Source organism: Magnolia sinica, chromosome 4, assembly GCF_029962835.1.
Source record: "Magnolia sinica isolate HGM2019 chromosome 4, MsV1, whole genome shotgun sequence".
NCBI lineage: Eukaryota > Viridiplantae > Streptophyta > Magnoliopsida > Magnoliales > Magnoliaceae > Magnolia > Magnolia sinica.
The window spans coordinates 85,302,799-85,330,321 of record NC_080576.1 but is presented as its reverse complement, the minus strand read 5'-3'; the positions used below and the strand labels follow the sequence as shown (position 1 = coordinate 85,330,321).

At 40.6% G+C, this 27,523-nt stretch overlaps 2 protein-coding genes across 6 annotated transcripts in view; one reads left to right on the top strand and one right to left on the bottom strand.

The window, feature by feature from the left end:
• Positions 1-378: 378 nt before the first annotated feature.
• LOC131243306 (SEC1 family transport protein SLY1) lies at positions 379-3,011 on the bottom strand. The gene is made up of 2 exons (XM_058242548.1): positions 2,815-3,011; positions 379-2,719 (listed from the first exon to the last, which is right to left on the bottom strand). Exons 1-2 carry the CDS (start codon positions 2,843-2,845, stop codon positions 861-863), a joined length of 1,890 nt encoding a protein of 629 aa, XP_058098531.1. The 5' UTR covers positions 2,846-3,011; the 3' UTR covers positions 379-860.
• Positions 3,012-3,782: 771 nt separating this feature from the next.
• LOC131243305 (AUGMIN subunit 4) overlaps positions 3,783-27,523 on the top strand; it is a 40,261-nt gene continuing 16,520 nt past the window's right edge. For 4 of the 5 annotated variants that reach the window (XM_058242545.1, XM_058242544.1, XM_058242547.1 and 1 more), the window contains exons 1-9: positions 3,783-4,200; positions 4,311-4,358; positions 4,873-4,983; positions 24,148-24,495; positions 24,827-24,926; positions 25,057-25,099; positions 26,559-26,652; positions 26,794-26,865; positions 27,012-27,070. In XM_058242545.1, coding sequence (XP_058098528.1) covers positions 4,072-4,200; positions 4,311-4,358; positions 4,873-4,983; positions 24,148-24,495; positions 24,827-24,926; positions 25,057-25,099; positions 26,559-26,652; positions 26,794-26,865; positions 27,012-27,070 — 1,004 coding nt within the window. In that variant the 5' untranslated portion in view covers positions 3,783-4,071. The remainder of the gene's footprint in view (positions 4,201-4,310; positions 4,359-4,872; positions 4,984-24,147; positions 24,496-24,826; positions 24,927-25,056; positions 25,100-26,558; positions 26,653-26,793; positions 26,866-27,011; positions 27,071-27,523) is intronic. The other variant, XM_058242542.1, reaches the window with a different exon arrangement.

Sequence of the window (27,523 nt, the reverse complement as noted above, 5' to 3'; positions counted from 1 at the left end):
AGAATTATCATATGGGCCCTTGTATCCCCCATCATTAGTATCGAAGAAGAATAAGAATTATATGGGCACTCATATCCCCCATCATTAGTATCTCCACATTGGATATGTGTAGAAGTTGGTTGGTCGTTGCAATGAGCACTCCATCGCTCCATCTTTAGTGAAATTGGATCCACCATCTCTAGTCTAAACATTTTGTTTACTCATGCGGGTAGAGAGGTTAATTTCTTTGCTGATGAAATGGCTAAAGAGTGATTGGTCCGTCTGGCCCTTTGTATTGGGAATCTATTCCCTCAGCTCAATCTTTTGAGCTTAATTTTCATTTTATCTTCCCTAAAAATAAAATAACAACAGAATTATTGGCATTCTTGAGCTTGAAAATGGATGAATCACTAATTATACTTCTTTATGATCTCCAATGAACAAATCCATAATGCGGGTTGACAATTCAAGAGTACTTCAGATTTTAGTATGTGAATGGAACTGAAATTTCACTTCTAGAAGTTAAGCTTGCAATATAACATAAGAGGGAAAAAATAGAAAAGAAACAGAAGGTACAAGGTAGAAGTCATATCCAACTCACATGAACATGGGGTACCAATCTCGCATCTTAAAGGTCTTCTTGGTCTCTTCATCTAAAAATACCATGGCCCACCTCAAAAGAGCCCCGCAAAACATATGCCAAACTCACCGTTGCCTCCCGCATTACCAGATTCAAACACAAAAACCACTCCGAGTAATGGCAACCATCGCGATCACACCCATTTCCATGCAAGCACAATTACAGCAAACTTCAAAGACAAGTAGCTATCCAGCAGCCTTCTCGACGAGAGGAGGAAAAAAAATAACATGAATTGCACTCATTATTGGGATGCAGCAACAACATTACTGCTGCCTAATCCCATCTTCTGCCCCAAAAGTGTCAGCTGATCGACAAACTCCACCCCAGTGAGAACCTCTGTGGTCCCATATATGACATGCTTCGCTGGCTGCTGACGTTGAGCCAGCTCCTGCAAGCCACCGTACTCCACATAATTCCCACCACCAATCATGAACACAATGGCTTCCTTGAATGGCCCTTTCAAATGGTTGCTGCCTGCCCCAGAGCTTGACTTCGGTGCACGTGGATCAAACACAAGGTATGAATCCACCTCTGGGTTTGGCCTCCCTTCCATCAGTGCTTCTACAGTCCTTGTCAGTGCCAGCTGTCTCCCACCTGACAATAGATTCTTCATACCTGCCGTCACAGCACTGATCGATTGTCCGTAGAGCTTCTCGGCCCAATCTACAATGTTGCTCTTGCTTGCTGAGTTTGCTGAATTTGCCAATGACACATTCAATGATTTTATTTTCTTTACATATTGAAATGCACATGTGTCCACCTCAGACTCCCGCAACACTGCCTCCACAGCTTCCAGCTCCGACTGTGGCAGCACCTCTGCTGAAAGGAGACAAATGATTGCGAGCCGCAGCTTATCGACTTTTGTCCCTTTCCCTTTGAGGGCTCCGAGCAGGGCAGTCCGATCAATACTCCCTCTCGTCAGCATATCATTTTCAACATTATAATATGAATCCAATGCTCTCTCCTTGATCTCACCTAACAAGACAGTTGCAATGTTCGTGTGCTTGTCGATCACCTTCTTCCGCTCAGTGAGCTCTGGCAGTGAATTCACTGCACTCATCAGATGCTTTGTGTTCCCAATCAAATCCTGGCCGTCAAATTCACTCACATCTTTACCACCCGTCCGACGGTTTACCTCATCAACATCCTGCTTATATTTACTCAACTGAGCCTCAATCTCTTCCGCAACCTTTGGGAAGGGTGACGATCCATTGGCAGACCAGAACGGATCCGAATCATCCAATTCGTATGATTTGACAGCACCCTTCTCCTCCCGAACACTCACCCTGTTCAGCTTCAACCCGAGAACATCATGCACAAGTGGGCGATAACTCCAATCATGCTGAATGCCAACCGAAAGCTCAAAATTCCGATCGAAAATACATAAGATCGGCCGTTGAAAAGAGCTACCCAAGTTCCCGCCCTCCGAGAACAGGTTGTTCTTCGATATCAGATGGTCACGCAGCCGCAAATCAAGCGCGGAAGCGACCATCTCAGCCGGCCCACCACGCGCACACCGAATTACTGGCACGACTGCAAGTGTGGCCAGTACACAAAACAACCCGCCCACAATCTTCTCTATGATCTCTTCAATCTCGCGGTCCCCAGCTGACGGATCGTTCAATTGGACATATGTGGCCCGCTGGGCAAGCGAGAACATGTTGTCTTCCAACGTAATGAATTCTAAGTACTGATCATAAATCTTCGAGATGCGGTGGATGGAGTCAGATTGAAGCGTACCAGAGGCAAGATCTTCAAGGATGGGGCGAGGGAGGGATGAGGAGAAGTTGAGGTGGAAGGACTGGTAGAGGGCGTGGGAGGCATCGGATATGATACGTTGGATGTTGGATGGAGTGGGCCGGACGAAATAAACGGCCGGGACATCGGGGATCATCTGACGGTCCTTGTCAATGAGGAAATAGAGGGTGACACCGTGCTTTCGGAGGTCCTTGACGTGGATCAGAGGGGAGAGGATGTCGCGGCAGAGCGCGTCGAGGATGAGGATCTTGTAGACTTCTTCCTCGGAGTTGGAGGTATTTACGACAGTGCCACCAACGGGGTTTGGGGGATGGTTGAGGTTGAGCATGCGAACGATGCAGCCTGCGGGTGGAGAAATGGAGTGGATCGGAATTAGATGGATTGAAGGGGGGTAAACATGAAATTTGTAGAAATGAAAGAGTGGAGAGAGAACTTACTGGTTTGTTTCTGACGGAGATTGAGCGCCATTGAAGATCGTGCCGCCTGAGAAATGGAGATCTGTTTCTAGGGTTAGGGTTTTGGTTTCTAGGGTTTTCGGTTTGAAGGGATCGGGGTTTGGGAATTGGGGATCTGTTCGAGAGAGAGAGAGAGAGAGAGAGAGAGGGAGAGAGAGGCAGAGAGCGAGCGAGAGAGACGGAGAAAGAAGCACGCGAGTATTTTTCAACGGTAGACCTGTTTAAGGTAACTCGAGACTCGGGTCCCAAATCCTGGAAAGGGATTGGCTACTCCCCCTGCCACTAGCCAATGGCTATGGCTATTGGTCGGTGCGTTGTGGGGCCCACATGATATGTGTTTCATCCATTCGGTCCACCCAGTATGAGTCCAAAAATGAGGTTGATCCAAATCTCAAGTGGACCGAATAGTGTTGATTGAACGCCCACCATTTAAAACTTCTCAGGGCCACAAAAGTTTTGTATCAAGATGATATAATTTTTTTTTTCCCCTTCGTCCGAGTCTGTATGACCTAATCAACAGGTTAGATGTCGAATAATCATTACACAGGACTCTAGGAGGTTTTTAATGGTGGAAATTCAATCACTACTGTTTTCCCATGGTGACTTAAGATTTAGATCTATATCATTTTTAGCATCAAGCCCTAGAATTATCTTTCAAAATGGATGGACGGCGTGTATAAAATACATACATCATGGTGGGGTCCACGTAGCACCGACCGGCGTCGCTAGCCAAACCGCGTCCCCAAATCCTACTCTCCTTTTAGAGTGCGGCGCGTACGTATAAGATCGGTTTCGTTCAAAAGGTAGGCCATACCGTTCATTTCATGTGGCCTGAGAATCCGGCGAGTTGGATTGGCATGGATTGGGTACTACCCCCACCAGGACCTGGCTAGAGACGGACGGTCCTGTCGGAAGCTTTATGGGGCCCACCCTGATGTATACGTTTTATCCACACCGTCCATCCATTTTGACGGAGCCCTAGAAGATGCAGATTGAAGGATCAGGGTCCGACCGGACGGGTGAACCCGCGAGTAGGATTTTAGCCCGACTCGAATGCTACTAGCGCGAGTCCCCTTGGCAGTCCCTGGCCTCTTTTGGCGGACATGCACCTCAACGCATTTGCAGAGCGGCGACGGCCATTTCAAAACAGGCAGCAAATATCCGTATTTGAAATCTCTCTCTCTCTCTCTCTCTCTCTCTCTCTCTCTCTCGCACGCGATTGCGTGAGAAAGAGAAAAGATGGCAAAGGGCATTCATGGCCAAAATCTTCCAGCAGACGTCAGCAATTTGATCGAGCAGCTAGAACGCCATTGCCTCGCTCCTGATGGATCCAACGTCTCCAAATCCGCCTACTACGATCTCCAACAGGTCTCATCTCCTCCTCACCACCACCAATCCAGCACCGCTCTCTCTCTCTCTCTCTCTCTCTCTCTCTCTCTCTCTCTCTCTCTCTGATTTCTCTTAAATTTCAATGGCAGGCGAGGGAGGAGATGTCAAGGGAGAGACTCCGCTATTTGGAAGCGATGGTACATTTTACATTTTCACCTACATTCGTAATCTATTTTGTCATTTTTACCATAATTTTTTTTTTTTTTTTTTTTGGGTTCTATGTTGGGGAAATCTATATTGAATGCTGCGCCCATTTCCTCAACCGGTCCACCCCTCTCAAATTGGACATGACCTGCAGTCTCCTACGTGATCCAGACTGTTCACATGGTCGTTCGCATCATGGATGGACTGCTGTCCGTAAACTGCACTAGTTAGGATATCCTAACTGTCTACTTGGTGGCCCCCTTTTGTGTTCAGTGCTGACAGTTGCCAACATTTATCCCAACATATATTTGTAAGTTCCTGTTTGGGCAATTAATATTGTGCAACTGGTGGGATTTCTTACTGCTGCTGAACCATCACAGGACACCTACTTAACGGTCTCAATTACAGGATGGTGCACTGCATGTTCACTCATTAGGTTTCCTTTCATATATTATATTCTATCTTATTTTAAATAAATTTTCTTAGATTTGATGTGGATTTGTATAGGCCATATACTGTGAGGCAGTTGCGATGGTGGAAGAATATCAACAAGCAGCAAATCTTGGTGGGAGTCTTCAGGGTCTCTATCCGCATCTGGGCTTGAAGAGCTCCCCTCAGGTGGATTTCTCTCATTCATGCCTCAGGTGGATTTCTCTCATTCATGTGATTCTCCTTCTGGCAAAGAAATTATGCAAAACTAACAATTTAGGCAATTGACGTGCATTTATTAGTCAGCAATTGATGTTATGTGTGGAGAGAAATCACGTGAAAGCAACACAAAACTGAATTGCATTGAAGGAGTCAAAAGCCATTGGGCTCGAACAACTCCATAAAAACTATTCAAAATTCTAACCGGTTGTTTGGATGCCTATGAAGTTTTAAGTTTTAAACACTTTATACCTGAAAAGAGTTTTGAGGTGTAAACTGTTTACATGCTATTTTGTTTGGCTTTTAATTGATATTCTGTTCAGAGACAAACAAATTATGTGTTTGGCCAACTTGTAAAGTGTTTACTTTGTATATAGTAGATATTCACACCACAGAGTTGGGGTGGTAAATCCCGCCAAAGTATGCAAATCACATAAAATGACTTTATTTTTTTGGGCTCTAGATGAGCATCAAAGTACGCACAGGTTGGACAGATTGGATGCACTGCACCCATCATAGTGGGCCCCACATGCAATCTGGAATGTTTTTAATGGTGGATGCCTCATCCCAAATTTTCCCTCTCATGCAGTCCGTATGAGGATCAATTAGGCTGTTTTTTGGGGGCTATAGGAGAGCATCAAGGGACACACATGATGGACAGATGGGATGTACCACATGCATCATTGTGGTAGCCATACATCATGAGCGTGTGTCAACCAATTATGTTCTGCTATGTTTAATGTCTTTCAGCTATAAAGACTTCACCCATGGCTTTTTGCCAGGAAAAAAAAGGTGAGCTTACTTGTAATTTGTAAAGTGTTTACAACTTGTAAACACTTTTACATGCAAATTTTTCCATCCAAACACCTGCCTGGAAAGTGTTTACCTGTAACTCCTTTACAATGAAGGATTTTGCAGCTTTCCAAACGACCCTTAATTATATTCTAAATAGGAATTTGAAAACAACTTGTTGACTGTAATCATCCTATATAATAGAGTGCTATGTAATAGACTATTAGATAGCGCTTGATTGTAATCAACCTATGTAATAGTTTATTACATAGCGCTTGTGACAGTTATGTGCTCTCATTGACGATTCGAAGCTCGGACAATGGAGGGTTGCGTCAGGTGGCGTCAAACTTTTGCTATCATGAATCCCAATGATATGATTGTAGATTAATATAGAAGATAAAAGAAGAAAGAGATGAAGAAAAAGTGTTGTAGAGAAGAGAATGAGAATAATGGAGAATAGGGAAAAAAATGTCCCCCCCCCCCCCTTTTTATATTTAAGAGATAAAAAGAAAAAATAGCCAAAGTACCCATAAACATTAAGAAATAAGACTTAACACATAAATAAGATCAAACACCATGGCTAGGTGGGCTGTATAGCTGTGCACACTTGTGTTCATTAACACTACCCTCAAGCTGGCATATATGTCGTTGATGCCAAGTTTGGAATAAATGCGAGTATATTGACTGCGATTGAGTGTCTTGGTGAACACATCAACAAGTTGATCTTGAGCTTGGACATGGCGTAGAGATTTCTCCATTAGAGAGACCTTCTCATGTATGAAGTGACAATCAACTTCAGTATGTGTGGTTATCTCATGATGGACTGGATTATTTGCAATGTGGGAGGCCGCTCGAATATCACTAAATAATTGCATTGGTTGGTTCATTGCAAAACTCATTTCTTGCAATAGCTTCCTAATCCATTCGAGCGTACATGTGGTAGGATCCATCGCCCTATATTTTGCTTTAGCGCGTGATTAGGCTACAACACTTTGCTTTTTACTCTTTCACGTAACCAAATTTCCTCCCACAAATGTGCAATACTCGGAAATAGACCGCCCCTTGGTTAGAGAGCCTGCCCAATCTACATCAAAGTACGCCATGACTTGATGATGATGATTCGTTATGTACACAAATCTCTAGCATGGATTCCATTGTGGCATAAGACTTTATTGAGATACCAAAAAATCCAAACAACTAAATCTATGTGAGGCACCCTTGGAGAGCTCATAAAATGGCTCATCATGCTCACAATATATGATATATCTGGCATGGTAATAGTGAGATAGATAAGCTTTTCAACCAGTCTTATATACCTTCCTGGGTTTTTAACCACATCTCCTTGATCACCAACTAGTTTGGATCAATTGGTTTGTCAACTAGCTTAGTACCAAGAATACCTGTCTTTGTGAACAAATTCAAAACATATTTTCGCCGAGCGAGATTAATTCCGTAATTTGATTTGGCAACTTCTATACCAAGAAAGTAACAAAGATGACTCAGATCTTTTGTTAAAAAATAACTTTGAAGATACTTTTTAAGTTCCTCAATTCCCCTACTGTCACTCATTGCAATCACAATATCATCAACACATACAACTAACACAATTGGACTTGAGGCGCCTCTTCTCACAAGGATGGAATGATCAACAAAACCATAGTTCAATACAACCTTACTTTACATATCAAACCATGCATGCGGTGACTGTTTTAACCTATAAATTGAATTTCTTAGTTACACACCTTATCTAACTCCCTCTAGGCAATGAACTAGGTGATTGCTCCATATAGACCTCCTTTGTAAGATCACTATAAAGAAAATTATCTTTGATGTCAAGCTGGAAGAGGGGTCGACTATGATTGACAGCTACTAAAAGAATAAGCCAAATAGAATTCAACTTGGCAACTAGAGAGAAAGTTTCAGTATAATTAATGCCGAGTTTCTGAGCATATCCCTTTACGACCAAACGAGCCTTTAATCGTTTAACTATACCATCAAGCTGAAATTTAATGGTGTACACCCATTGGCAACCAGTAGTACATTTACCAACAAAAAGACTGGTTGGCTCCCAAGTGTTATTCTTATTAAGTACAACAATTTTGTCTATCATCACATGCTTCTACCTCTTATGTAACAAGGCTTCCTAGTATGACTTATGAACAAAATGATATGATAAAGATAAGGCAAATATGTGGAAAGTGGAAGACAAGCACCGAAAGGAAACATATTTGGAGTTAAGATGGTCAATACATGCACACTTATCTTTCCTCAAAGCCGTAGGAATATCAGATGAATCATGATATATAAGAGGAAAAACTAGATCAATAAGCTCAAAAGAAGATATGGTAGATGGCACATCATGGTTGGCCATATTGTCTTCCCATTTTCATCATGAGTAGACTTTAAGAGGAGGCACGATAGGAAGTGACTAACTAATAGAAGGAGACAATTGGATAATTTCTTCAATAGGAACAAGTGCTAATGGTGAAGCTTACAATTCAATAGATTTACATGCTTTTGAGAAGAATGGAGTGGACTACAAAAAAAAAAAATTAACATCCACACACATAAATTGCCTTTGAAGTGAAGGATCGTAACATCCATAGCTACTAGCTCCTCTGTGTTTTAGATTACTCAAGAAAAATGCATTTAATTGCTTTAAGATCTTATTTATCATGAACTGATTTCAATTGATGAAAAAAGCATACACATCCCAAAACCTTGTGAGGCAAAGAAAACAATGGAATATCTGAAAATAAAATTGCATGAGGCAATTGATCGATTAAAACAATTGAGGATCAGAGAGCATGCTGTTAGAATTGCATCATTCCAAGAACTTTTGGGAACATTCATATGAATCAATAAAGCACGTGTCACCTCAAGCAAGTAGCAATTTTTTTCATTCTGCAACACCGTTTTGTTGCGGAGTGTGTGCACACGATGCTGGATGCAAGATACCGTTATTAGAGAAATACAAGCTAAAAGACCGGGACATGTACTCATTATCATTATTTGAATGAAACATAGGCTCTGATGGGGACATCATGCGCACACGCGCATGCACGCCGATCCCTACGCACTTACGGAAGGAGAGGGAGGTCCTCATTGTCGATTTGGCTCGATGACGACGTCCAAGGAGGGCCTCTTAGTTAGAAGACAGAGTTTTGGTTCATTAGAGTGGGCCTGATAATCAAGTAAAGCCCATCATGAAATCTCATGATCGGGGCCCACTAGTCGGATGAAGTTCATATTTTAGGTTTTGCTTATTTATATTATTTAGAACATCATGGACGCTTTAGATTTCTTTGATTGTTTTTTATTTTAGTTTACTTCATTGCCAAGTAATAGGTTGCGCACATGGCACGAGTTTTGGGGTATAGGGTTTTCTTATAAATAGGCACCCCTTGTAGTTCTTTTAATTCAATGAAGATGAATAAAAAATGCTGTGTTTTCCTGCTCCTTTCCAAGTTATGAAAACCTAATTGGGTGTGAAGCCTTCCCTTCTTCGAAGGGCTAACTAGTGTGGTGCAAAGCCACATCTATCCCGATTCGCCCCCACCTTCTTCCATCCATATTTCTCCTCCTATAAGCATTCCATCTGCAAATCCATCAATAGTTGTAGCCGTTTTTCTCTCTACAACAGATTTCCAGAATCTAGCACTGCAGGAGGGTTGAAACTTCGGTGGAGCACCACGCACAAACCGTGCATCGGATCGAGCTGAGATTTGAGAGTTTTGGAGTCTATCCTTGGCCGACCAGGGCCAAGGTGGCCTTTTTTTGAATAGTGGGCCCCACACGTGCGGCCGTGATCACACGCATGTGCGTCTGGGCCATTGTTGCTGTCCCTGCGCGGGAACTGTCTTCCGGTTCAGGTTTTCTTCTTATTTTACCCTCTCATACTGGTTTTTCATAAACCCTAACCCTAGATTGCATTATCCTTAATTTATTTGCCCATTTTCTCACCCTGGGGTTCCTTGAATTGAAATTGGTGAATCTCTTGGATTAGGGACTGATTGCTGTGCATGTGTGGATGATTACTACTTATCTTTGAGCATCGTTTGGTTAATAATTTTAATAGATCCAGCCCTAACCTGTGTAGGCCTGTACCCGTGCAGATTCCCCTTTACCTGAATGTTTGAGCTTTTGTGTAGGATGTGGAATTAATATGGATTGTTTTGAATTAGTATGATCCAAAGCCTGAGATCTTGCATATCATATTTAATTTTCCATGTCCTGCATCAAATTTGGTATCAGAGCTTAGGGTTCTTATAGGGGAATGCATTAAGTGTTTAGGGTTTAGTTGTTTATGTCCATTACGCATCAATTCTCATCATATATGGCTGTTTAAAGATCCATAAACCCTGACATAAGCTGCTGAAATTTTCTGTTATCCCCTTATTTGAATTATTTTAGAAATTAACTTAGCTTTCTATTTCTAGGTTTAGAAACTTTCCTTTTCTGTTTTTAGAAACTAATTTTTTAGTAACTTTCTTAATTTGTTTTTAGAAACTAATTTCCTTTCTTTTTTCTTTTTTAGAAACTAGTTTACTTTCCTTTTTCTTTTTTAGAAACTAACTTACTTTCTATTTTTAGAAACTTTCCTTTTTCGTTTTTTTAGAAAGTAGGTTGCTTTTTAAAAACTTTCCTAATTTGTTTTTAGAAACTTTCCTTTTTCGTTTTTAGAAACTAGGTTGCTTTTTTTAGAAACTTTCCTAATTTGTTTTTTAGAGACTTTCCTAATTTGTTTTTAGAAACTTTCCTTTTTCGTTTTTAGAAACTAGGTTACTTCTTTAAAAAAAAAAAAAAAACTTATATTTTGACAACTATATTGCTGAATTTTGGTAGCGTTGTGTAGTTTTTTCCTCATATAGAGTTTCATAGGATCATTTAATCCCATTTAGTTGCATATAGTCGTAGTAGAAGGTCCATAGGTGGAGTTAGCAGTCGTATGCCCCCACGTACGGGTCGTGGTTGGTTTGCACCCTATACTAAACATGGAACGATTGCAAGAGTCACTAAATAAACTGTCCCAGCAGATTGAGTCTTTGGGTAAGCGCTTGGATATGGACTAATGCTTTGAACAACTTGATGTGCGCATTACCCAACTAAAGGCCTTTGCAGGACAAACCCCACCATTGGGGTGGATGTCCAATCTCAGGCAGGTGGCCAGGAGGATAGACCAATGAATGATGTTGGCCGATGAATCAGTTATGAGCGTCCACCCGTGCACCCACCCCATGAGGGACATCAAGACTACTATTTTGAGGGGTACAACATGTGCGGCCTTGTGATTGGATAGATTGCACCAGAGGCTATTGTAGAGTTACCTACTGAGGCCATTCCGGTAGTGGATGAGTTTCGTGATGTCCGTCCTGATAATCTACCGGATGAGTCTCCCCCTTGGAGGGATATAGAGCACACCAGAACATAGGACACCATAATACCCATAGTCGAGTTTGCGTTTAATAGTTCTATCGATAGGTCCACAAGTCTCAATCCTTGAAGTCGTTACTGATTATATAAACCTGAGAAACCTATTGATCTTTTCCCTATGTCACTGTCTCATAGGCCGTTAGAACCTGCAAAATCTTTTGTGCATTACATTCATTCATGGCATCAAGAAATCAGGCAAAAAATCACTACTAGTAATGAACATTATAAATTTTCTACAGACCAACATAAATGTTTCAAGGAATTCAATGTAAGAGAATCTGTGATGGTCCGCGTCAGGCCCGAGCGGTATCCTCTGGGGGCCGTTTGTAATTTACACGCGCGTAGCACTGGACCCTTCAAAATTATAAAACGAAACGGTCTCAATGCGTATGTGGCAAATCTTCCACCTTCCATGAGAATTAGTTCCACATTCAATGTGGAAGATCTAGTTGCATTTTAAGGGGCCATTGATGCATTTTTCAGCCTTTTGCCTAACCATCTTGATTCCCCAGACCTTTCCCTTGATCCATGGCCACCTCCCGACCCATTTTTTCAGCCTCTACCTCCCATACTTACCCCTCTCAACCCATTTTTTCAGCCTCTACGTCCCATACCTACCCGTCCCAGCCCATATTCCCAGCCTCTACCTCCCATACCTACTTTTACCAACCTTTTTGCCCAGCTTCTACCTCCCATACCTAGCCTTCACACACCCAGAGAGGAAATAGAGGATATCATGGACCATCAGACAGTTTCAACGTCGGACGGCGGATTTTAGAAGTACCTGGTTAAATGGAAGTCACGCCCAGCTTCAGACAGTACGTGGCTCGCTGAGGAGCTTCAGAGACTTGATCCTGATATCCTGGAGCGGTTCACGAGTTTTATTTCGCTAGTGGCAAAAATCTTCGCAGCCGGGGAGAATTGATGGGGACATTACGCGCACACGCACACTCACGCTGCCCCCTACGCATGTACGGAAGGAGAGGGAGGGCCCCACCATCGATCTGGCTCGATAACGACATCCAGGGAGGGTCTCCTAGTTAGAAGACAGAGTTTTGATTCATTAGAGTGGGCCTGATAATCAAGTAAAGCTCATCATGGGATCTCATGATCGGGGCCCACTAGTCGGATTAAGTTTATACTTAGGTTTTGCTTATTTATATTAATTAGAACATCATGAACGCTTTAGATTTCTTTGATTGGTTTTTATTTTAGTTTACTTTATCGCCAAGTAATAGGTTGCGCACATGGCGCGAGTTTTGGGATATATGGTTTTCTTATAAATAGGCACCCCTTGTGGTTCTTTTAATTCAATGAAGATGAATAAAAATTGCTGCGTTTTCCTGCTCCTTTCCGAGTTATGAAAACCTAATTGGGTGCGAAGCCCTCCCTTCTTCGAAGGGCTAACTACCGTGGTGCGAAGCCACATCTATCCCGATTCGCCTCCACCTTCTTCCATCCATATTTCTCTTTTCCTACAAGCTTTCCATCTGCAAATCCATCAATAGTTGCAGCCTTTTTTCTCTCTACAGCAGATTTTCAGGATATGGCCCTGCAGAAGGGCTGAAACTTCGGCGGAGCACCACGCACAAACCATGCATCGGATCGAGCTGAGATTTAGGAGTTTTGGAGTCCATCTCTGGCCGACCAGGGCCAAGGTGACTTTTTTCTGAATAGTGGGCCCCACACACGTGCGGCCGTGATCACACGCACGTGCGTCTGGGCCATTGTTGCGTCCCCGTGCGGGAACTGTCTTTCGGTTTAGGTTTTCTTCTTATTTTACCCTCTCATACCAGTTTTTCATATACCCTAACCTTAGATTGCATTATCCTTAATGTATTTTTCCATTTTCTCACCTTAGGGTTCCTTGAATTGAAATTGGTGAATCCCTTGGATCAGGGACTGATTGCTATGCATGTGTGGATGATTACTGCTTATCTTTGAGCATCGTTTGGTTTATAATTTTAACAGATCCAGCCCTAACCTGTGTAGGCCTGGACTCGTGCAGATTCCCCTTTACTTGAATGTTTGAGCTTTTGTGTAGGATGTGGAATTAATATGGATTGTTTTGAATTAGTATGATCCAAAGCCTAAGATCTTGCATATCATATTTAATTTTCCATGTCCTGCATCAGACTGCTTTGAATTAAACTGATTTTATACTTCTATATGGAATGTCTTAAAAACAAAGAACAATTCAGATATGCTTTTCATTAAATAAAGTCAAGTCATTCTTGAACATTCATCAACAAATGTAACAAAATACTTATACCCTGATCCACTGGAGACTCTAACTGGTCCCCAAACATTTTAATGAACCAAAAAAGAAAGAACTAAGCTATGCTTTTCCACTCCTAGTGGTGTGGAAAAGTGCCTTGATGATGTTTACTCAAGTCACACTTCACACTCTAAAATTGACATGAAGATAAGGAAGAAATAATGCTTTTGAAAGTCTTCAAAGATTGGTGACCGAGATAGCAATGCCATTGGTAAGGAGATATGTTCTTCTGTGCTACAACGCCAACTACTCCATGATCAAGATGGTACAACTTATTATGTTCCGGTCCTTCACCAAATTTCTTCTTTGTCTTTAGATCTTGGAAAATAGTGTGAAGGATAGAAGATCACAGAGTAGTTAAGAGATTTAGTTAGTTTACTACCAAACATAAGGTTTAAAGAAAATTTAGGGACATAAAGAGCAACTGGTAATGAAAGAGAACAACTTTGATTCACAATACCTATTCTACACACTTTGGACTGAGTACCATTTGCCGAAGTGATAGATGAACTTGTTAGCACTATATCAATAGAAGAAAAAACACTAGACTCACCGGTTATATGGTTAGATGCCCTGGAGAATGACTCATGGAATAGAGGACTTGGACTCGAAACATGTCATACCAAAGTTCACAAATGTGGAATATTCATTTTGGGTAAGTGTAACCGTCTCTTCATACATACGTAGCTGTTGAGTTGTGGAGGTAGAACTCGCAAAACGAGGCCCACCGCTTTTTCTAGTATAAGATGTCTGATTAGCCTAGGATGGCTTAACGCAGAGATCCTAAGACTTACTCAGTAGAGTGATTTGTAAGCCCACAATGGGTGCATTTCCTAGGTTCACAATCTCTACCACAACCTCCTCCCACTTCACCACATTCACTTTGATTACCTTTGCCTAGAGCTGGGCATTTTATATCCGATCCGGTGGATCCGACCCGATCAGACTCGATCCGACCCGATTCGAACAGAACCGATGGTTTGGATCGGTCAGGTTCGGGTAGCCCCATCCAGATCCGAAACATTTTCGGGTCGGGTACGGATAGCACCCGTTCCGAACCGACCTGATCCATAATCCGATTTGATTGGATCCGATTCGGACAGATCCGATCCGGACCATATTTATTAAGTTATATATATTTGTTTTTTTTACTTTTAAGTTTTACCCAACCCCTTTTTTTACCCTACCCTAAGTGCACCCGAAGAACGCACGCCGCCTACCCTCACCCGTAGATCTCGAACCCTCCTTTGTAACCTATTTTTTACCCTACCCGCACCTGAAGAATGCTCGCCGCGCTGGATCCGGAATCTCGGAATCTTCCCGATCCCAATCTCCACCGGCCGAGGTAAATCTCTCTCTCTCTCTATCTCTCTTTCTCTCTCTCTCTTTGTCTCTCTCTGCAACTCTTTCTCTCTCTCTCTATCTCTCTCTGCAACTCTTTCTCTCTCTCTAATCGGGCACGGATTAGCTACTGACAGGTTAGTAGCCAGAGTCACTACTAAAGTGACGTCATTAAGTTTCGTGGGCCCCACCATGATGTATGTTTTGTATCCACGCCATCCATCCTTTTGGAGAGATCATTTTAGGGCAAGATCCAAAGAATGAGTTAAATCCAAAGCTCCAGTGGATCCCAACAGAGAAAACAGTGGGGCAGTGACGCCCACCATTAAAAACTTCTAAAATCCACAAGAGTTTTAAATCAACCTGATATTTGTGTTTTCCCTTCTTTCATGTCCTTTTTAACTTTTGAACAGGTTGAATTTCAAATAAACATTATGGTGGGCCGTACGATAGTTTCAACGGTGGGAATCACTCTCCCCACTATTTTTTGTGGTGGGGTCCACTACAAATTTTTATTTGCTTCATTCTTTGGTTCATGTTCTAAAATGATATCTCAAAATGGATGGACGGTATGGATACAACACATACATCATAGTGGGGCCCACAGAACTAGGTGACGTCACTTCAGTAGCCTAATCCGCGGCCCACCCATTCTTACAACTTGGAGCTCGAGGAGTGTCAGTGCTCGTCTTCGCATGACATGTACCTAGAGCTGCTAGCCGGTGTCAGCTATTATTTTCAGAGAGAAATGCTGCAGTGCTCTCGGGTATATAAGATATCATGCTCCTAGTTGCATATGGACACTTAGATAGTCCAATCCGTTAATCTAGACTGTTCATTAGGTGTGATGCTAATTTCAATGGCTCTCATGCAAATATCATGCCAATATAACAAGTTCTATTATTTCAATCAATGGCCTTTTAAATGGACGGTCAAGACTAACTTCACAAAAATAGGTCTAATCGAAAATATAATCCGTCTCTTCATTAGGACTATTATGGATTGCTTATGATTCTAAAGAATCACTATTGTTTATGCAATCCTAACCAATGATGATTGGATCATATGATTAGTTCCATTTTTACATGATAGCCCATGAATTGTGACCTGGACTTAATGGACAGTTCAGATTAATCGATTAGACAGTCCAAGTAAACTAATACAAACAGGAGCACTATAAGTTAATAGTGCACCCGAAAGCACCGGAACATCTCTTCTTTAAAAATAATTTCGTTTTTGCCTCTGCTACTAGGCTACTGTACGTTTTTTTTTCCTCTTTTGTTAGCTTGTTAGTACACCCTATCCCTAGCACTGTACTTGAAGCTTCTTCAGGAAGCTATAAGCTGGTGTGAGCTTGTGTGGGACCTGTCTTGAATTTTTTGGTTTATCCACACCGTCCATCAGTTTTTCCATATCATTTTAGGGATTGATATTAAATTTTAAGTATATTCAGTAATCCAGTACATCGCACCATAAGAAACAATGAGAATAATGATTCTCATACTGTTGAAAAAATGAACGATCCCAACTTTGCCCAATCCGATCCGACTCGGATCGGTTCTAAGTCAGTAGAGTTCAGATCTGTTTGAGTCCGATGACTTGGATCCGACACCGGATCTGATCAGGTTTGGATCACACCCTGCAAATTTCGAACCAAGTCGAGTTGGACCGAATCTGATCCGACTCGGTCCGATGCCCAGCTCTACCTTTGCCATCATGACCACCACCTCTTCCTTGTCCAGTAAATGATGCCAAAGTAGATCTATCATTGACTCCACTTGTAGAGCCAATGGATAAACATTGGAGGTGAGCATACACTTCATTGAAACATGTCACATCCATGCCACCCAAGATTTGTACACGTACTAACTCATATTCAAGTTTTAAACCAGAAAGGAACTTAGCCTTATGAACCCCTCACATTGTTGATATTGTTTTTCCAGTTCACTAGTGAGAGGTTGATACACATTTAGTTCCATGTACATTCCTTTAAGTTTTGAATAATATTCACCAAATGACTCGTCTGGTGTCTCCTTGTTGGAATGAGAAAATCTCTACAAACAACTGGTATGTATAAGAGATGTTTTTGTCAGACGAATGCATCACTCATGATGCATTCCAAATCTCCTTTGGAGCATCCAAAACATTACATTAACACTTACAAATATTTCCATATTTTTTCACAACCATGTATAATTCCCTTTTTCTTCTAGACGCAAGAAAACGAGACATTTATCTACTGATTCTACTCTCTTTTCTTGCGCTACCTTCACTGAGCTACCTGCCATTCTTCTCCAACTACAATCTCGTTATCAACAATGATGCTCTTCACTGGAGCCCAGTCAGCCTTTAACTCTTATTGCCCCATGTGGTTGCAATAATGGTAGTTGCTTTGGTGGTCATAGTGGCTCGGATCTCCGTGCTCAGCGGACATTGTGGTCCGACTAGAGGTCGTGGTGGCTTTCAGTTGATCTATTTGCAGTTTGACAACATTCTTGGTGCACCCCCTTTTCAGCCCCAGATTCTTGGTCATTCGGCATTGCAATATTCTAGCTTAACTTTCTCTGATTGCTTCAACTTGCATTGGTTCAAACTCTGTCACTGTTGGTAATGGTGCTTATCTTCCTTATCTCTTTTATTGGATCCACTTCCATTCCCTCCACTACTGGTAGGATAATTGTACATTGTGTTTTACATGTCCTTCATCTTCAAAAGAATTGCATAGAAACTTTGAATTTACTCTTAGTGCATTCTTTGTGGACGATGTAAAGACCGGACAAGGAACTAAATCTAGTACTCTCCACGTGTCATGCTTGTCTAATTTTGCTCTTTTTGCCCTGTTCATGTTCCTCATCAATGGCTTTTTCCTCCATATGCATTACCCCTCGATCATTCTGTGGCTCGTACTCTTAGTTTTCTTCAGTCTACAAATGTTATTATTGCCAGTCGTAAAATCTTTTTTCTTTGTATGAATTGTCACATGGGCAAAATTTATAATTCCCTTTTTTTAGTTAATAATAAAATAACAGATTCTTTTCTTGAAAATGTGCATTATGACCTTTTGGGTGCCTGCTTCATTTTCCTCTACTTCCAGTTTTTGCTTCTATGTTAGTTTCATTGATAATTTCAGTCAATGTGCTTGGTTTATCCTTTGAAGCATAAATCAAACTCTCTTTCTTTTTCTTCTTCTTTTTACTAACTTTCATCACATGGTTGAAAATCAACTTAAAATGTTGCGTTAAATACTTTCAGTGTAATAATACTGTTGATTTTTCTTCAACAACCTTTTAATGTCATCTATCAGCTCATGGGATTCTTTGTCATGTCTCTTGCCCTTATACTCTCCAACGGTATGTAACTGCTGAGTGCAAAATTTGCAGATCACTAAGATGGGGTTTACACTTCTTTTCCACAGTAAAGTCCCCTCTTTCTGTTGGGTTTTCATCATTGCCACTTTCTTCATTAATTGTCCTCATACACATTAAGAATTATTTTAACTCCTTATATAGCAATAAAAGCAAGATGTGTGGGTGGATCGACTCATCAAGCTCCCATTATAATAGGATCTACATAAGGAAAAGCACTTGCCATTTGTTGGTTATTAGGGGCATACTGAAAACGTCCGGGTTGAAATATGGCTTTTAAATTAATTTCCAAATTAGTGGATGTTACCAAAGGGAGTGGCGATGCCTAATGCAAAAGAGTGATGCAGGACATGAAATTAAATGTGGAGTGCAAGAAATCAAGCATGTTATTATACTAATATTGAACAGTCACAAAATTTCACATCCTACATGCTATCAAATATTCAAAAAGGGGAATCTATGGGGGTCCAAGCCTACACAACTTTAGGGCTAGATCAAACAAAATTATAAGCCAAACAAGCCCAAAGGAGTGTAAAGTCATCCATTCTTGCAAAGGATTGTTCCCAACTCAAGAGATTTACTAAGTTTCAATTTGGGGGAAAGTCTAGGGTTTGAAAACTGTGGATAATTGAGATTTGGGATTCTTTAGGGTTAGGGATTTGGATCAAGAGGGTTTTTTTAGACAAAAAAGAAGAAAATAGAAGGTAAGCGACCACCTGGGATGGGTTGCGCGCGTCGGACAGCCAGGGGGCCTGGACGCACGTGCGTGACACATCGTCCGCATGTGTGTGGGGCCCACGAAATCAAGAAACGCCTTCTAGGTTGGGATCGGCCAGGGATGGACAAGTTCCATACCAAGTTTCACGTCAATCCGATGTACGGTTTACGCATAGTACCTGCCGAAGTTTCAACCCCTCAGATGGGCCAGAATCTGAAAATTTGCTTGTGCACTGCTGTAGGAGAAAACTTGGATGTGAAAAGAGGTGAATTTGATGATGGAAGGGGTGTTGAGGGTAATGAGATTGGTGTGTAAGACGATGGAGATGGTTTGGAGCAGATGTGGCTTCGCACCACGGTAGTTAACCCTTCGAGGAAGGGAGGGCTACGCACCCAATTCGATTCTTCAACCCAAAGAAAGAGAGAAGAAGAAAACGCAGGAATTTTTATTCATCAACATCATTGCAATACCTACATGGGATAGCTATATTTATAAGAAAAAGGACAAAAATTCGCTTGCGCCATGTGCGCGCACTAATACCAAAGCTTAAAGCAAATAAATACTAATCTAAGCAATCTAAGCCGTTCATGAAGTTTCTAATAACAAAAGTAATCAAAACTCAAAATCCTAGATCATCTAAAGTAGTGGGCCACGATCATGAGATTTGATGGTAGAATTTATGTGATGATCGGGTCCACTCCAAGGCTCCATAACGCAGCCCCCTAATTAGGAGGCCCTCTAAAGATGTCATCGTTGATCCAAATCGAAAGTGGGGCTCGCCTCCTCCTCGAATACGTGCGTAGAGGGGATGTGTGCATGATGTCCCCATCAAAAAGACTCATAGAATGGTAGAGGCAATCCCTATAGTGTTCTTTTTTGTCGAGTTCCTAATTGTACCTATGTTAGGGTCTTTGGGTGCGTTTCGTTACCTAATCCCACCTCTTTTCCGATAGGCAAATTTAGCCACAGATCTCTTTCTCAGGTTTTGTGATTATCATAAAGGGATTCAACAAGTGTTTAACTCATGTCATGTTGTGGTTGATGACACTCACTTTTCTTATGCTTATGCTCACTTTACTTTTCCCCTTTGGGGGAATTACAGGTTCAATTACCTTGCTTTTCTTCTGTCTCTAACTCCATTGCATCTTCTTTTACGACTTCAAGTGGAGAATCTCATTTTGCTTCCTCCCTCTTTAGCAGAGATTATTCTTCACATCCCCCATCTTCTCCATCCCGTTCTCTTAATGTATATCATTGTTGAGCCAAGTCTACACTCCACTTATCCCATGACCACTCGCATGCATGCTCGACTTGCACTGTCCTTTCTTCTTTCCGTTCATCCTATTCGTCCTTAGCTTGTTACTTTGAAGCCCATCTTGCTATTCATACCGCTCTTCACTCTGCATCCAAGCCCTCGAGCTACATTGTTGCCTATAGAGCTCGTCATTGGATCAAGTTATGATAGATGAAATGTTTGCTCTCCGTGACAATGGGTATTGGGCACTTGTCCTCTGACATCGCAACATGAGTGTTGTGGGCAATCACTGGGTCTATTGAATTAAGTGTTGCATTGGTGAGTCATCTGGATGCTACAAAGCTTGTCTTGTAGCCTAAGGCTATAACCAACAATTTGGTCTTGATTTCGTTGAAACTTTTAGGCCTGTGGTAGAACCTCCAATTGTTCACATTGTTCTCACTGTTGATGTCCCTCGAAGTTTGTCCATCAAACAACTTTGTCAAGAATGCCTTTCTTCATGATGAGGTTTATTGGAACAACCTTACGAATTTTGTGATTGCTCTCGCTCAGATCATGTTTTTCATTTGAATAAGGCCATCTATGGGCTTAAGCGGGCTCCCCGTGCTTGATTTGAGTGGTTCCATAGTATTTGAGCTTGGATTCATGTGAAGCCTTACAGATTTGTTTGTGTTGTTCACTCAAATATGTGGTCTTGTCATTCTTCTATATGATGATGAAATTATTGTCATTGCATTCTCTGATTCATCTCCTCCTTCACTTCACTTCGCACGAGCTGTTTTGCCATGGACTTGAGTTCTTTTCCCTATGTTCTAGGTATAGAGGCTACCACTATTTCCTCAGAGATGGTTCTCACCTAGGCCAAATATGCTCAGGATCTTCTTTCTCGCACAGGCATGGCTAACTGCAAACCTCTTACTGCTCCTCTTGCCATTTCTTCTAAACCTTCTCTTCGTGATGGTGACCCTCTTCCCAATTCATCTGAAATGCAGTATAGTTGGGGTCTTATAGTAACCCACTCTTGCTTGAATTAAGTTACACTGTGAACTCAATGTATTATTTTATGCAATGGTCTACTATGCCCCATTTCCATCTTGTAAAGCATATTCTGTTGTTTTGTAAAATGCACTTTTTTTCTCATGGACTTCAAATTTGCTTGAGTTCCTCTCTCCTTAATTGCATACTCTGATGCCGACTGGGTTGGGTCACCTAATGGCATACAACCTGCTTTTGGCTATTGTTTATTTTTTTTGGGTGCAATATTCTCTCTTGAAGTGTGGATTTCATCCATCCCATTTTTTGGTCAACAGTCTTAGGCAACAATTATGTATTTCGCAACTGATGATCTACTTCTAGAATGCATGGAGTGTGGATTTCATTGAACCGGTCTTGTCTGACTGTCTTAGGGAAGAAGAATGCAACTTTTACTGCAACATCACCGTTTGAGAAATTGAATCTAATATATCATTAAGAAAATGTTCTTTTGTTGCCTACATCTTAGTAAATATATGGTATTTGTGCACCTTAGTCACCGTTCAAAATAAATAAATAAAGTACCTGCCCTTGTACTTGCTTTGGTAAAAAAGTTGGACGAGGTGATTGCTCTTTGGGCTGCCCATTGAAACAAACAAGATGTATTGGCTTGGGTCTAGTCCTTTTGCACTATGTTGGTGAGTGGGCTTGTACAGATCAAAGTTTGAATTCTTGGAAGGTAAATAGTTGAGTACCATTTCTATAGCTTGAGAAGCGTCTCTGTGTGTGTGTGTGTGTGCGCGTGCGCGCACGCATGTCTGTGCATGCGTGTGCATGGAGAAGATGAGGTTTGAGTCCTGTTGATTGAAATGTGTTGGCTTGATGACTTATATAAGGGCGTTAGCCAATTGCTTTTACATGCAATTGGTAAAACCAGCAAACCTGCCAGCAGAATACTTACTGATTGGAATGAGACCAATATCTAAATTAAGGAAACCTGCTAACCAATCTGAGATTACTCTAGAGTTGCCATGGTGGTACCGTATCATGCCACTCTAGTTGACTGCATAACTGATGAAATGCATCATTCTCCCCAGGCAGGAGAGAACTTGTCCTCGAGTTGTAAACACTGTCAGCCCCTAGTCTTTACATGCCTCTCTGGCTACTTTTTTGTCGCTTTGATAGTAGTTGATGATGAAGTGCTTTGCTTCAATCAATTTAGGTGCATCATCCATCGGGTCATGCACCCTCTCTCTCTTGTGTCCTTGAAAATATACAGCTTCATTGGGGGTCTCCTTTTCCGGAATTGGCTGCAGTGCGCATTCTGCTCTCCGTAGCACATATGGCATCCTCACCTTTACCATGATCCAAGTAGTCCTGCTACCATCTTTGATATTCTCCTTTATTGTTGCAAAGGCTTTGTTTTGTTGTCTTCTTGTGATGGATCAACCTCTATCTTTTCTGTCAATTCAATCATTGATCCATGCAACCTGTTTCTCAATCCATTGGCAGGTTCGTCAATTGACCCATCTGTGGCTTTATGCGACAATCAATGGTGGATTCTTGATGTTACCGTCTAGGATCGTTATACCTTTTAAGAAACCTCGTCATTAGAATTTTCTGATTGCTTTCTTTCACAGGGTGCTCAGATCCCTCTGTAGTAGTGTTTTGATTTTGATTCTTAATAGAATGAGACCCACTGTGACCTTTATTTCTACACGGACTACCTATGATGGCTAGGAGCTGTTTATTGTTCTTTTGGAGCATTTCATTGCATTCTTTCACTGGTTCATGAAGTTTTCTCATCATTCACAACATATGTGCTGTTTCTTCATTTCTAAGCCCTAAACCCTTCATTATCTCATTCTTCTTTGATTCCTGTTATGACCTTTTGCTATGAGTCAGTTTCTTTTAATAACCATCATATTATGGTGGATTTATGATGCAAGGGGTGAATATTGATACGGCTGTTGTAGTATTAGTAATCATGGAATGATGGGTGGGGATTGGTGTGACAAGCATGGGAAGATGGATAAGAATGGTTCTAATAGGCATATGAATGGAGATAGGAACTGGTGTAAGAAATGTAATAATGACTGCATTTATAGACACCTTAATGGGAAAAGTAATTGGAAAGGCTGAATTTTGCGATAGGTTTAGGTTCAGTTTGTGGGCTGGTTCTAAGTCTGGGCCTGGGGAAGTTTAGGGGCTGTGATAGGCTGAAAATACGGCTGCAATAGGACAATTTTTGGGCATGAATAACCGACGTGATTTGACTAACGTGAATGGACTGGTTTAGCAACATTTTAATGGGGTCCTGAAAGTGAATGGATGGGGGATTGGTTATGGACTGTAAGTGGACAGTTTAGGGGTAAGTTAATAACAGGTTATGGCTGTTTAATGGGCTGAACTGTGGACAGACTGCACGCACTTTTAGTACTGGTTAAGTGACTGTTGGGCAGCATTCTGGAGAGAGATTTGTTGTAAATTTGGTTGCAGCATGCAGGTTGAGGCTACATTTGGGAATTTAGATCATGTCAATTGTTAGCAATTGTGAACCTCCAAGATGGAAACCAAATACTATATGATGGTTGAAGTTTATTAATTTTCTATACTGGTGGTTTTTTACACTTGTCAAGAAAATATACATGAAAGCACAATTACTTTAAAAAATGCATGCATTCCTTTTCTGCTGAAAAGAAAATGATGTTTTCTTTTTCATGATTTTGAAAATTTTAGAATCTGTGGTAGTTCCTTTCATTTTCTACATCCAAAATTAGTTTAAGCTTCCTTCATTATGCTTATTGATGATGGAAGTGGGTCAGCAGAACAGTTGATAATATTTAGAATTCTATACAGTTTTCTTAGGTAAGTCAGAATTTCGTGCCTTCATTTGAGTTGTCGTGTAGTCTCAATAATGTGTTTGCAAATTTGATGTTCTGGATTGACAACAACATTTAACATAATTAGATCATTCCAGGTGTATGAATCCCTTGAGCGTCGACTTGTAGTTGCAGAGGCAGCTCAAAGATTGAGACTCCCTCTCCTTTCTAAAGATGGCGAAATTCATGAGGAAGACATAGAAAAGTGGAGCATAATGTCAAGGAGTTCTCTTGATAGTACAAGCACCAGTATCACAATAATTTCAAGCTCTAATTCAACAAATTGCAGCAATAGTTTGCCTAATAGCAATGCTGTGGCTAACAGCAGTCTTCCTCCTGCTTCTGATGCTACGGAACCTGGAGTTGGTGGTGTGCCAAATAGATTTCTCGGAGTCACTCCTGATTTCCTATGGCAAGTGCAGCTCCATCAAACCCCCCTTGTTGTGGTATGTTTCCATATTTGCATTTTATGTTATTAAACTAGAGACTTGCTTGTTAGCAAATTGGTATTGTTCTTCTCATTTAAATTGCGAAACCACTGGATGAACTGCTGTTGAATGAGCTGGGTCATGCTATCTGAACTTCTACTTCATTCTTTCTGTATGTCTTCTTTTAGAATCTTTTATTGTGTGATAAGTAGTTTTTAAATCAATACTAACAATCACAGATGTGGACTCTCTCTCAAATATAAACCTGCTAAACTTTAATATGGAATAAATAACGCAATCTCTCTGAATCATCTGCCAATGTTTCTCAGTCTTGACTATATCCTTGCAGGACACAACAGAGTATCAAAAGTCACTGGCACGTGAGATGGAGGCTCGCTTGAAAGCAAAATGTGATAAGTTAGGTGATGCCTTTGTAATGGATGAAATAGGTAGGTTTCTAGCTAGGTTTTATTGATAAAGCAGGACGGATGCACTTACTGATTGTCTTGTTGGTGTTGCTGCTGAATAACTTTGCTCTTTTTTATTTTTATTTTTAATTTTTAATTTTTAATGCTGCAGACTCTTCTTCCATAAGTCAATTTCCGAGTCGTCTTCCAGAAAGGTTTGGTTTTTCCTAAATTTATTAGTTTGCCTATTTTCCTTTGTTGTCTATTGCAAAGCATCATGTTTTTGCTGATAAGTTTGGAAAATGATTATATAATCCTTATGTGAATCTCTTTTTTCAAGACGCATTTCTTTATTTGAATTACTTGCAATTACGTTATGGTGACGGTATAATGTCAACACAAGTTGACCTATAACATTATATTGCCTTAGAGAGGATAGTAAAAGATTACTATTCTTGGGGTTTCCTTCCTACTTACTGTTAGTTTATCTAAAAGGATAAGTTCCGAGCCGGATTCCAACAGGACCACAATAATTGAAGATTGTCTGCTCTGCTGCATACTTAAAGCATGATTGCTTGCAACATCCTGTATCCTTGTAATGCTTTTATCAACGGGTTTTGGCTCTTGAACAACATCACCACTTAGTTGCATAAAACAGGTTGTTGAATGCAGTGTTTTAAATATCAACGATATTGGCCGATATATCCCATGATATATCTTGTATCCCACTTGTGCGATCCGAAACTCACAAGTAGTGCGATTTATCTCACATGTTCGATTCGGTGAGCATTTTCGATCCTTTTTTTCCTTCAGTAAATCATGTTAAATTAGCGTCAAATTGTTACGAATACATGGATTGGGAGCTTCAATTTTGAGATTTGGAGGAGATGGGCCGAGTTGCGGAAAGTTGAAAAATGAAAATTTCCCACTTGGTCGCAAATCGGTTGCAATCCTTGTGTCCAAACATAAGATCAAATATGTATGTAATATAATCTAGCGATTCTTCTTTTGCTTTTGAATGTATTGGTTGTGTTTCCACACGTCTTCTTATATTTATAAATTATATGAATGAACTTTGAATATACTTGCATCAATTCAGTTAGACAACACATAGATTAGGACCCCATACAAAGAAAACCTATTGTGTGTATTTTTTGTAATGTTTTGATTTATAAGTGTGTTGATGTGTTTTTTTAACAATCACTGAAGTTTCATTGAAAAAATCGACCAATTTCCCCATGTTTCCAACAACAATGATACATTATGTGATACAACCGATATATCCCATGCGATAACCGATACGTATCTATGTCCCAAAGGTGCGATACATAATGCGATATCAATATTTCGAACACTGGTTGAATGTATTTCTTTGCCAAAGATGAGTCTGTTACCACACTAGTCTAGTCTTTTCCTGAGCATTTTTTCTTTGAATGGTGATCTTTTCCTTAACAAAACCCATATTCTACTGAAACTTATTCATTTCAGGAGCTAAAAATATAGCATATAAGAGTGTTGATTTGTATAGTCATTTAAAAAAAAAAAAATTTTTTTTTTTTTTTTTCCATTTTAGCCATTCTACCTACTGCAAGATCTGAGCGACAGAATTATCATAAATTTTTAGTGTATGGTTGTCTATAGCTTGTTGCATTCTTCGCATTATGCTTGGTTTAGGGTAAAGTTAATTATTGAAGAGATCGAAAGGGAAGAGGCAGCTTTGCGAGAGGATCTCTATTCGGCAGATAGGAAGTTCGCAGAATACTATAATGTGAGTGAATACTCCGTCTCCATGTGCTATGTGGTTGTTCTTGATAATCTGTTGCAATTTAATGTGTATTTCCAACATCACCAATGGTTGTGTTCATTATTTCTTATGTTGTGACCTTTGATATCATTTTACTTCTGCAAGGTCCTGGAGCAAATTCTTGGGGTGCTTATTAAACTTGTCAAGGATTTGAAGCTGCAACACCAACACCAATATGTAAGCTGCTACCTGTCTATCAGCTATAATGTTGTAAAAAATAAGAATAGCGTGCTAACATTGAAGCATGCATCCAAATAGTATCTACTGAATCCAAATATTCTGTGTAGAAGTATTTATATCTTTTATATTTTCTTTCTGGACAGGATGAACTAAAGAAAACTTGGCTGTGCAAAAGGTGTGAGACAATGAATGCCAAATTGAGGTTTGTCCCCATTGTTATCTTTCAACTGTAGTTGGATGTTGCTTTTTCTCTTAATACTATTTAGGCTTACCTTTCTTTGTAGTTTATTCTGATCATGCAAGGGCCTCAAAAATAAATTTCTACTACTAATTATATGCGCATATGCTCTAGCTGCCAACTTTTGAAAGGATTTTGTCCTGGGACTTGGGAGTTGGATGTAGTAGCCTTGGCTGGGGGGGGGGGGGGGGGTTTTAATAGGACTATGTCAAAATAAAAATTGCTAAACAGAAATATTAAATATAATTGAATCAATCACAGATCTTAATCGTAATAGTATTGAGAAATTGATTCAAACCTTGTTCAAAGGACAACCTTACACTAAAAACAAATGTTTATGGTAGGACAACCTGATTTCTTGAATGCGGTAAACCTTGTTCAAAGGACAACCTTACACCAAAAACAAATGTTTATGGT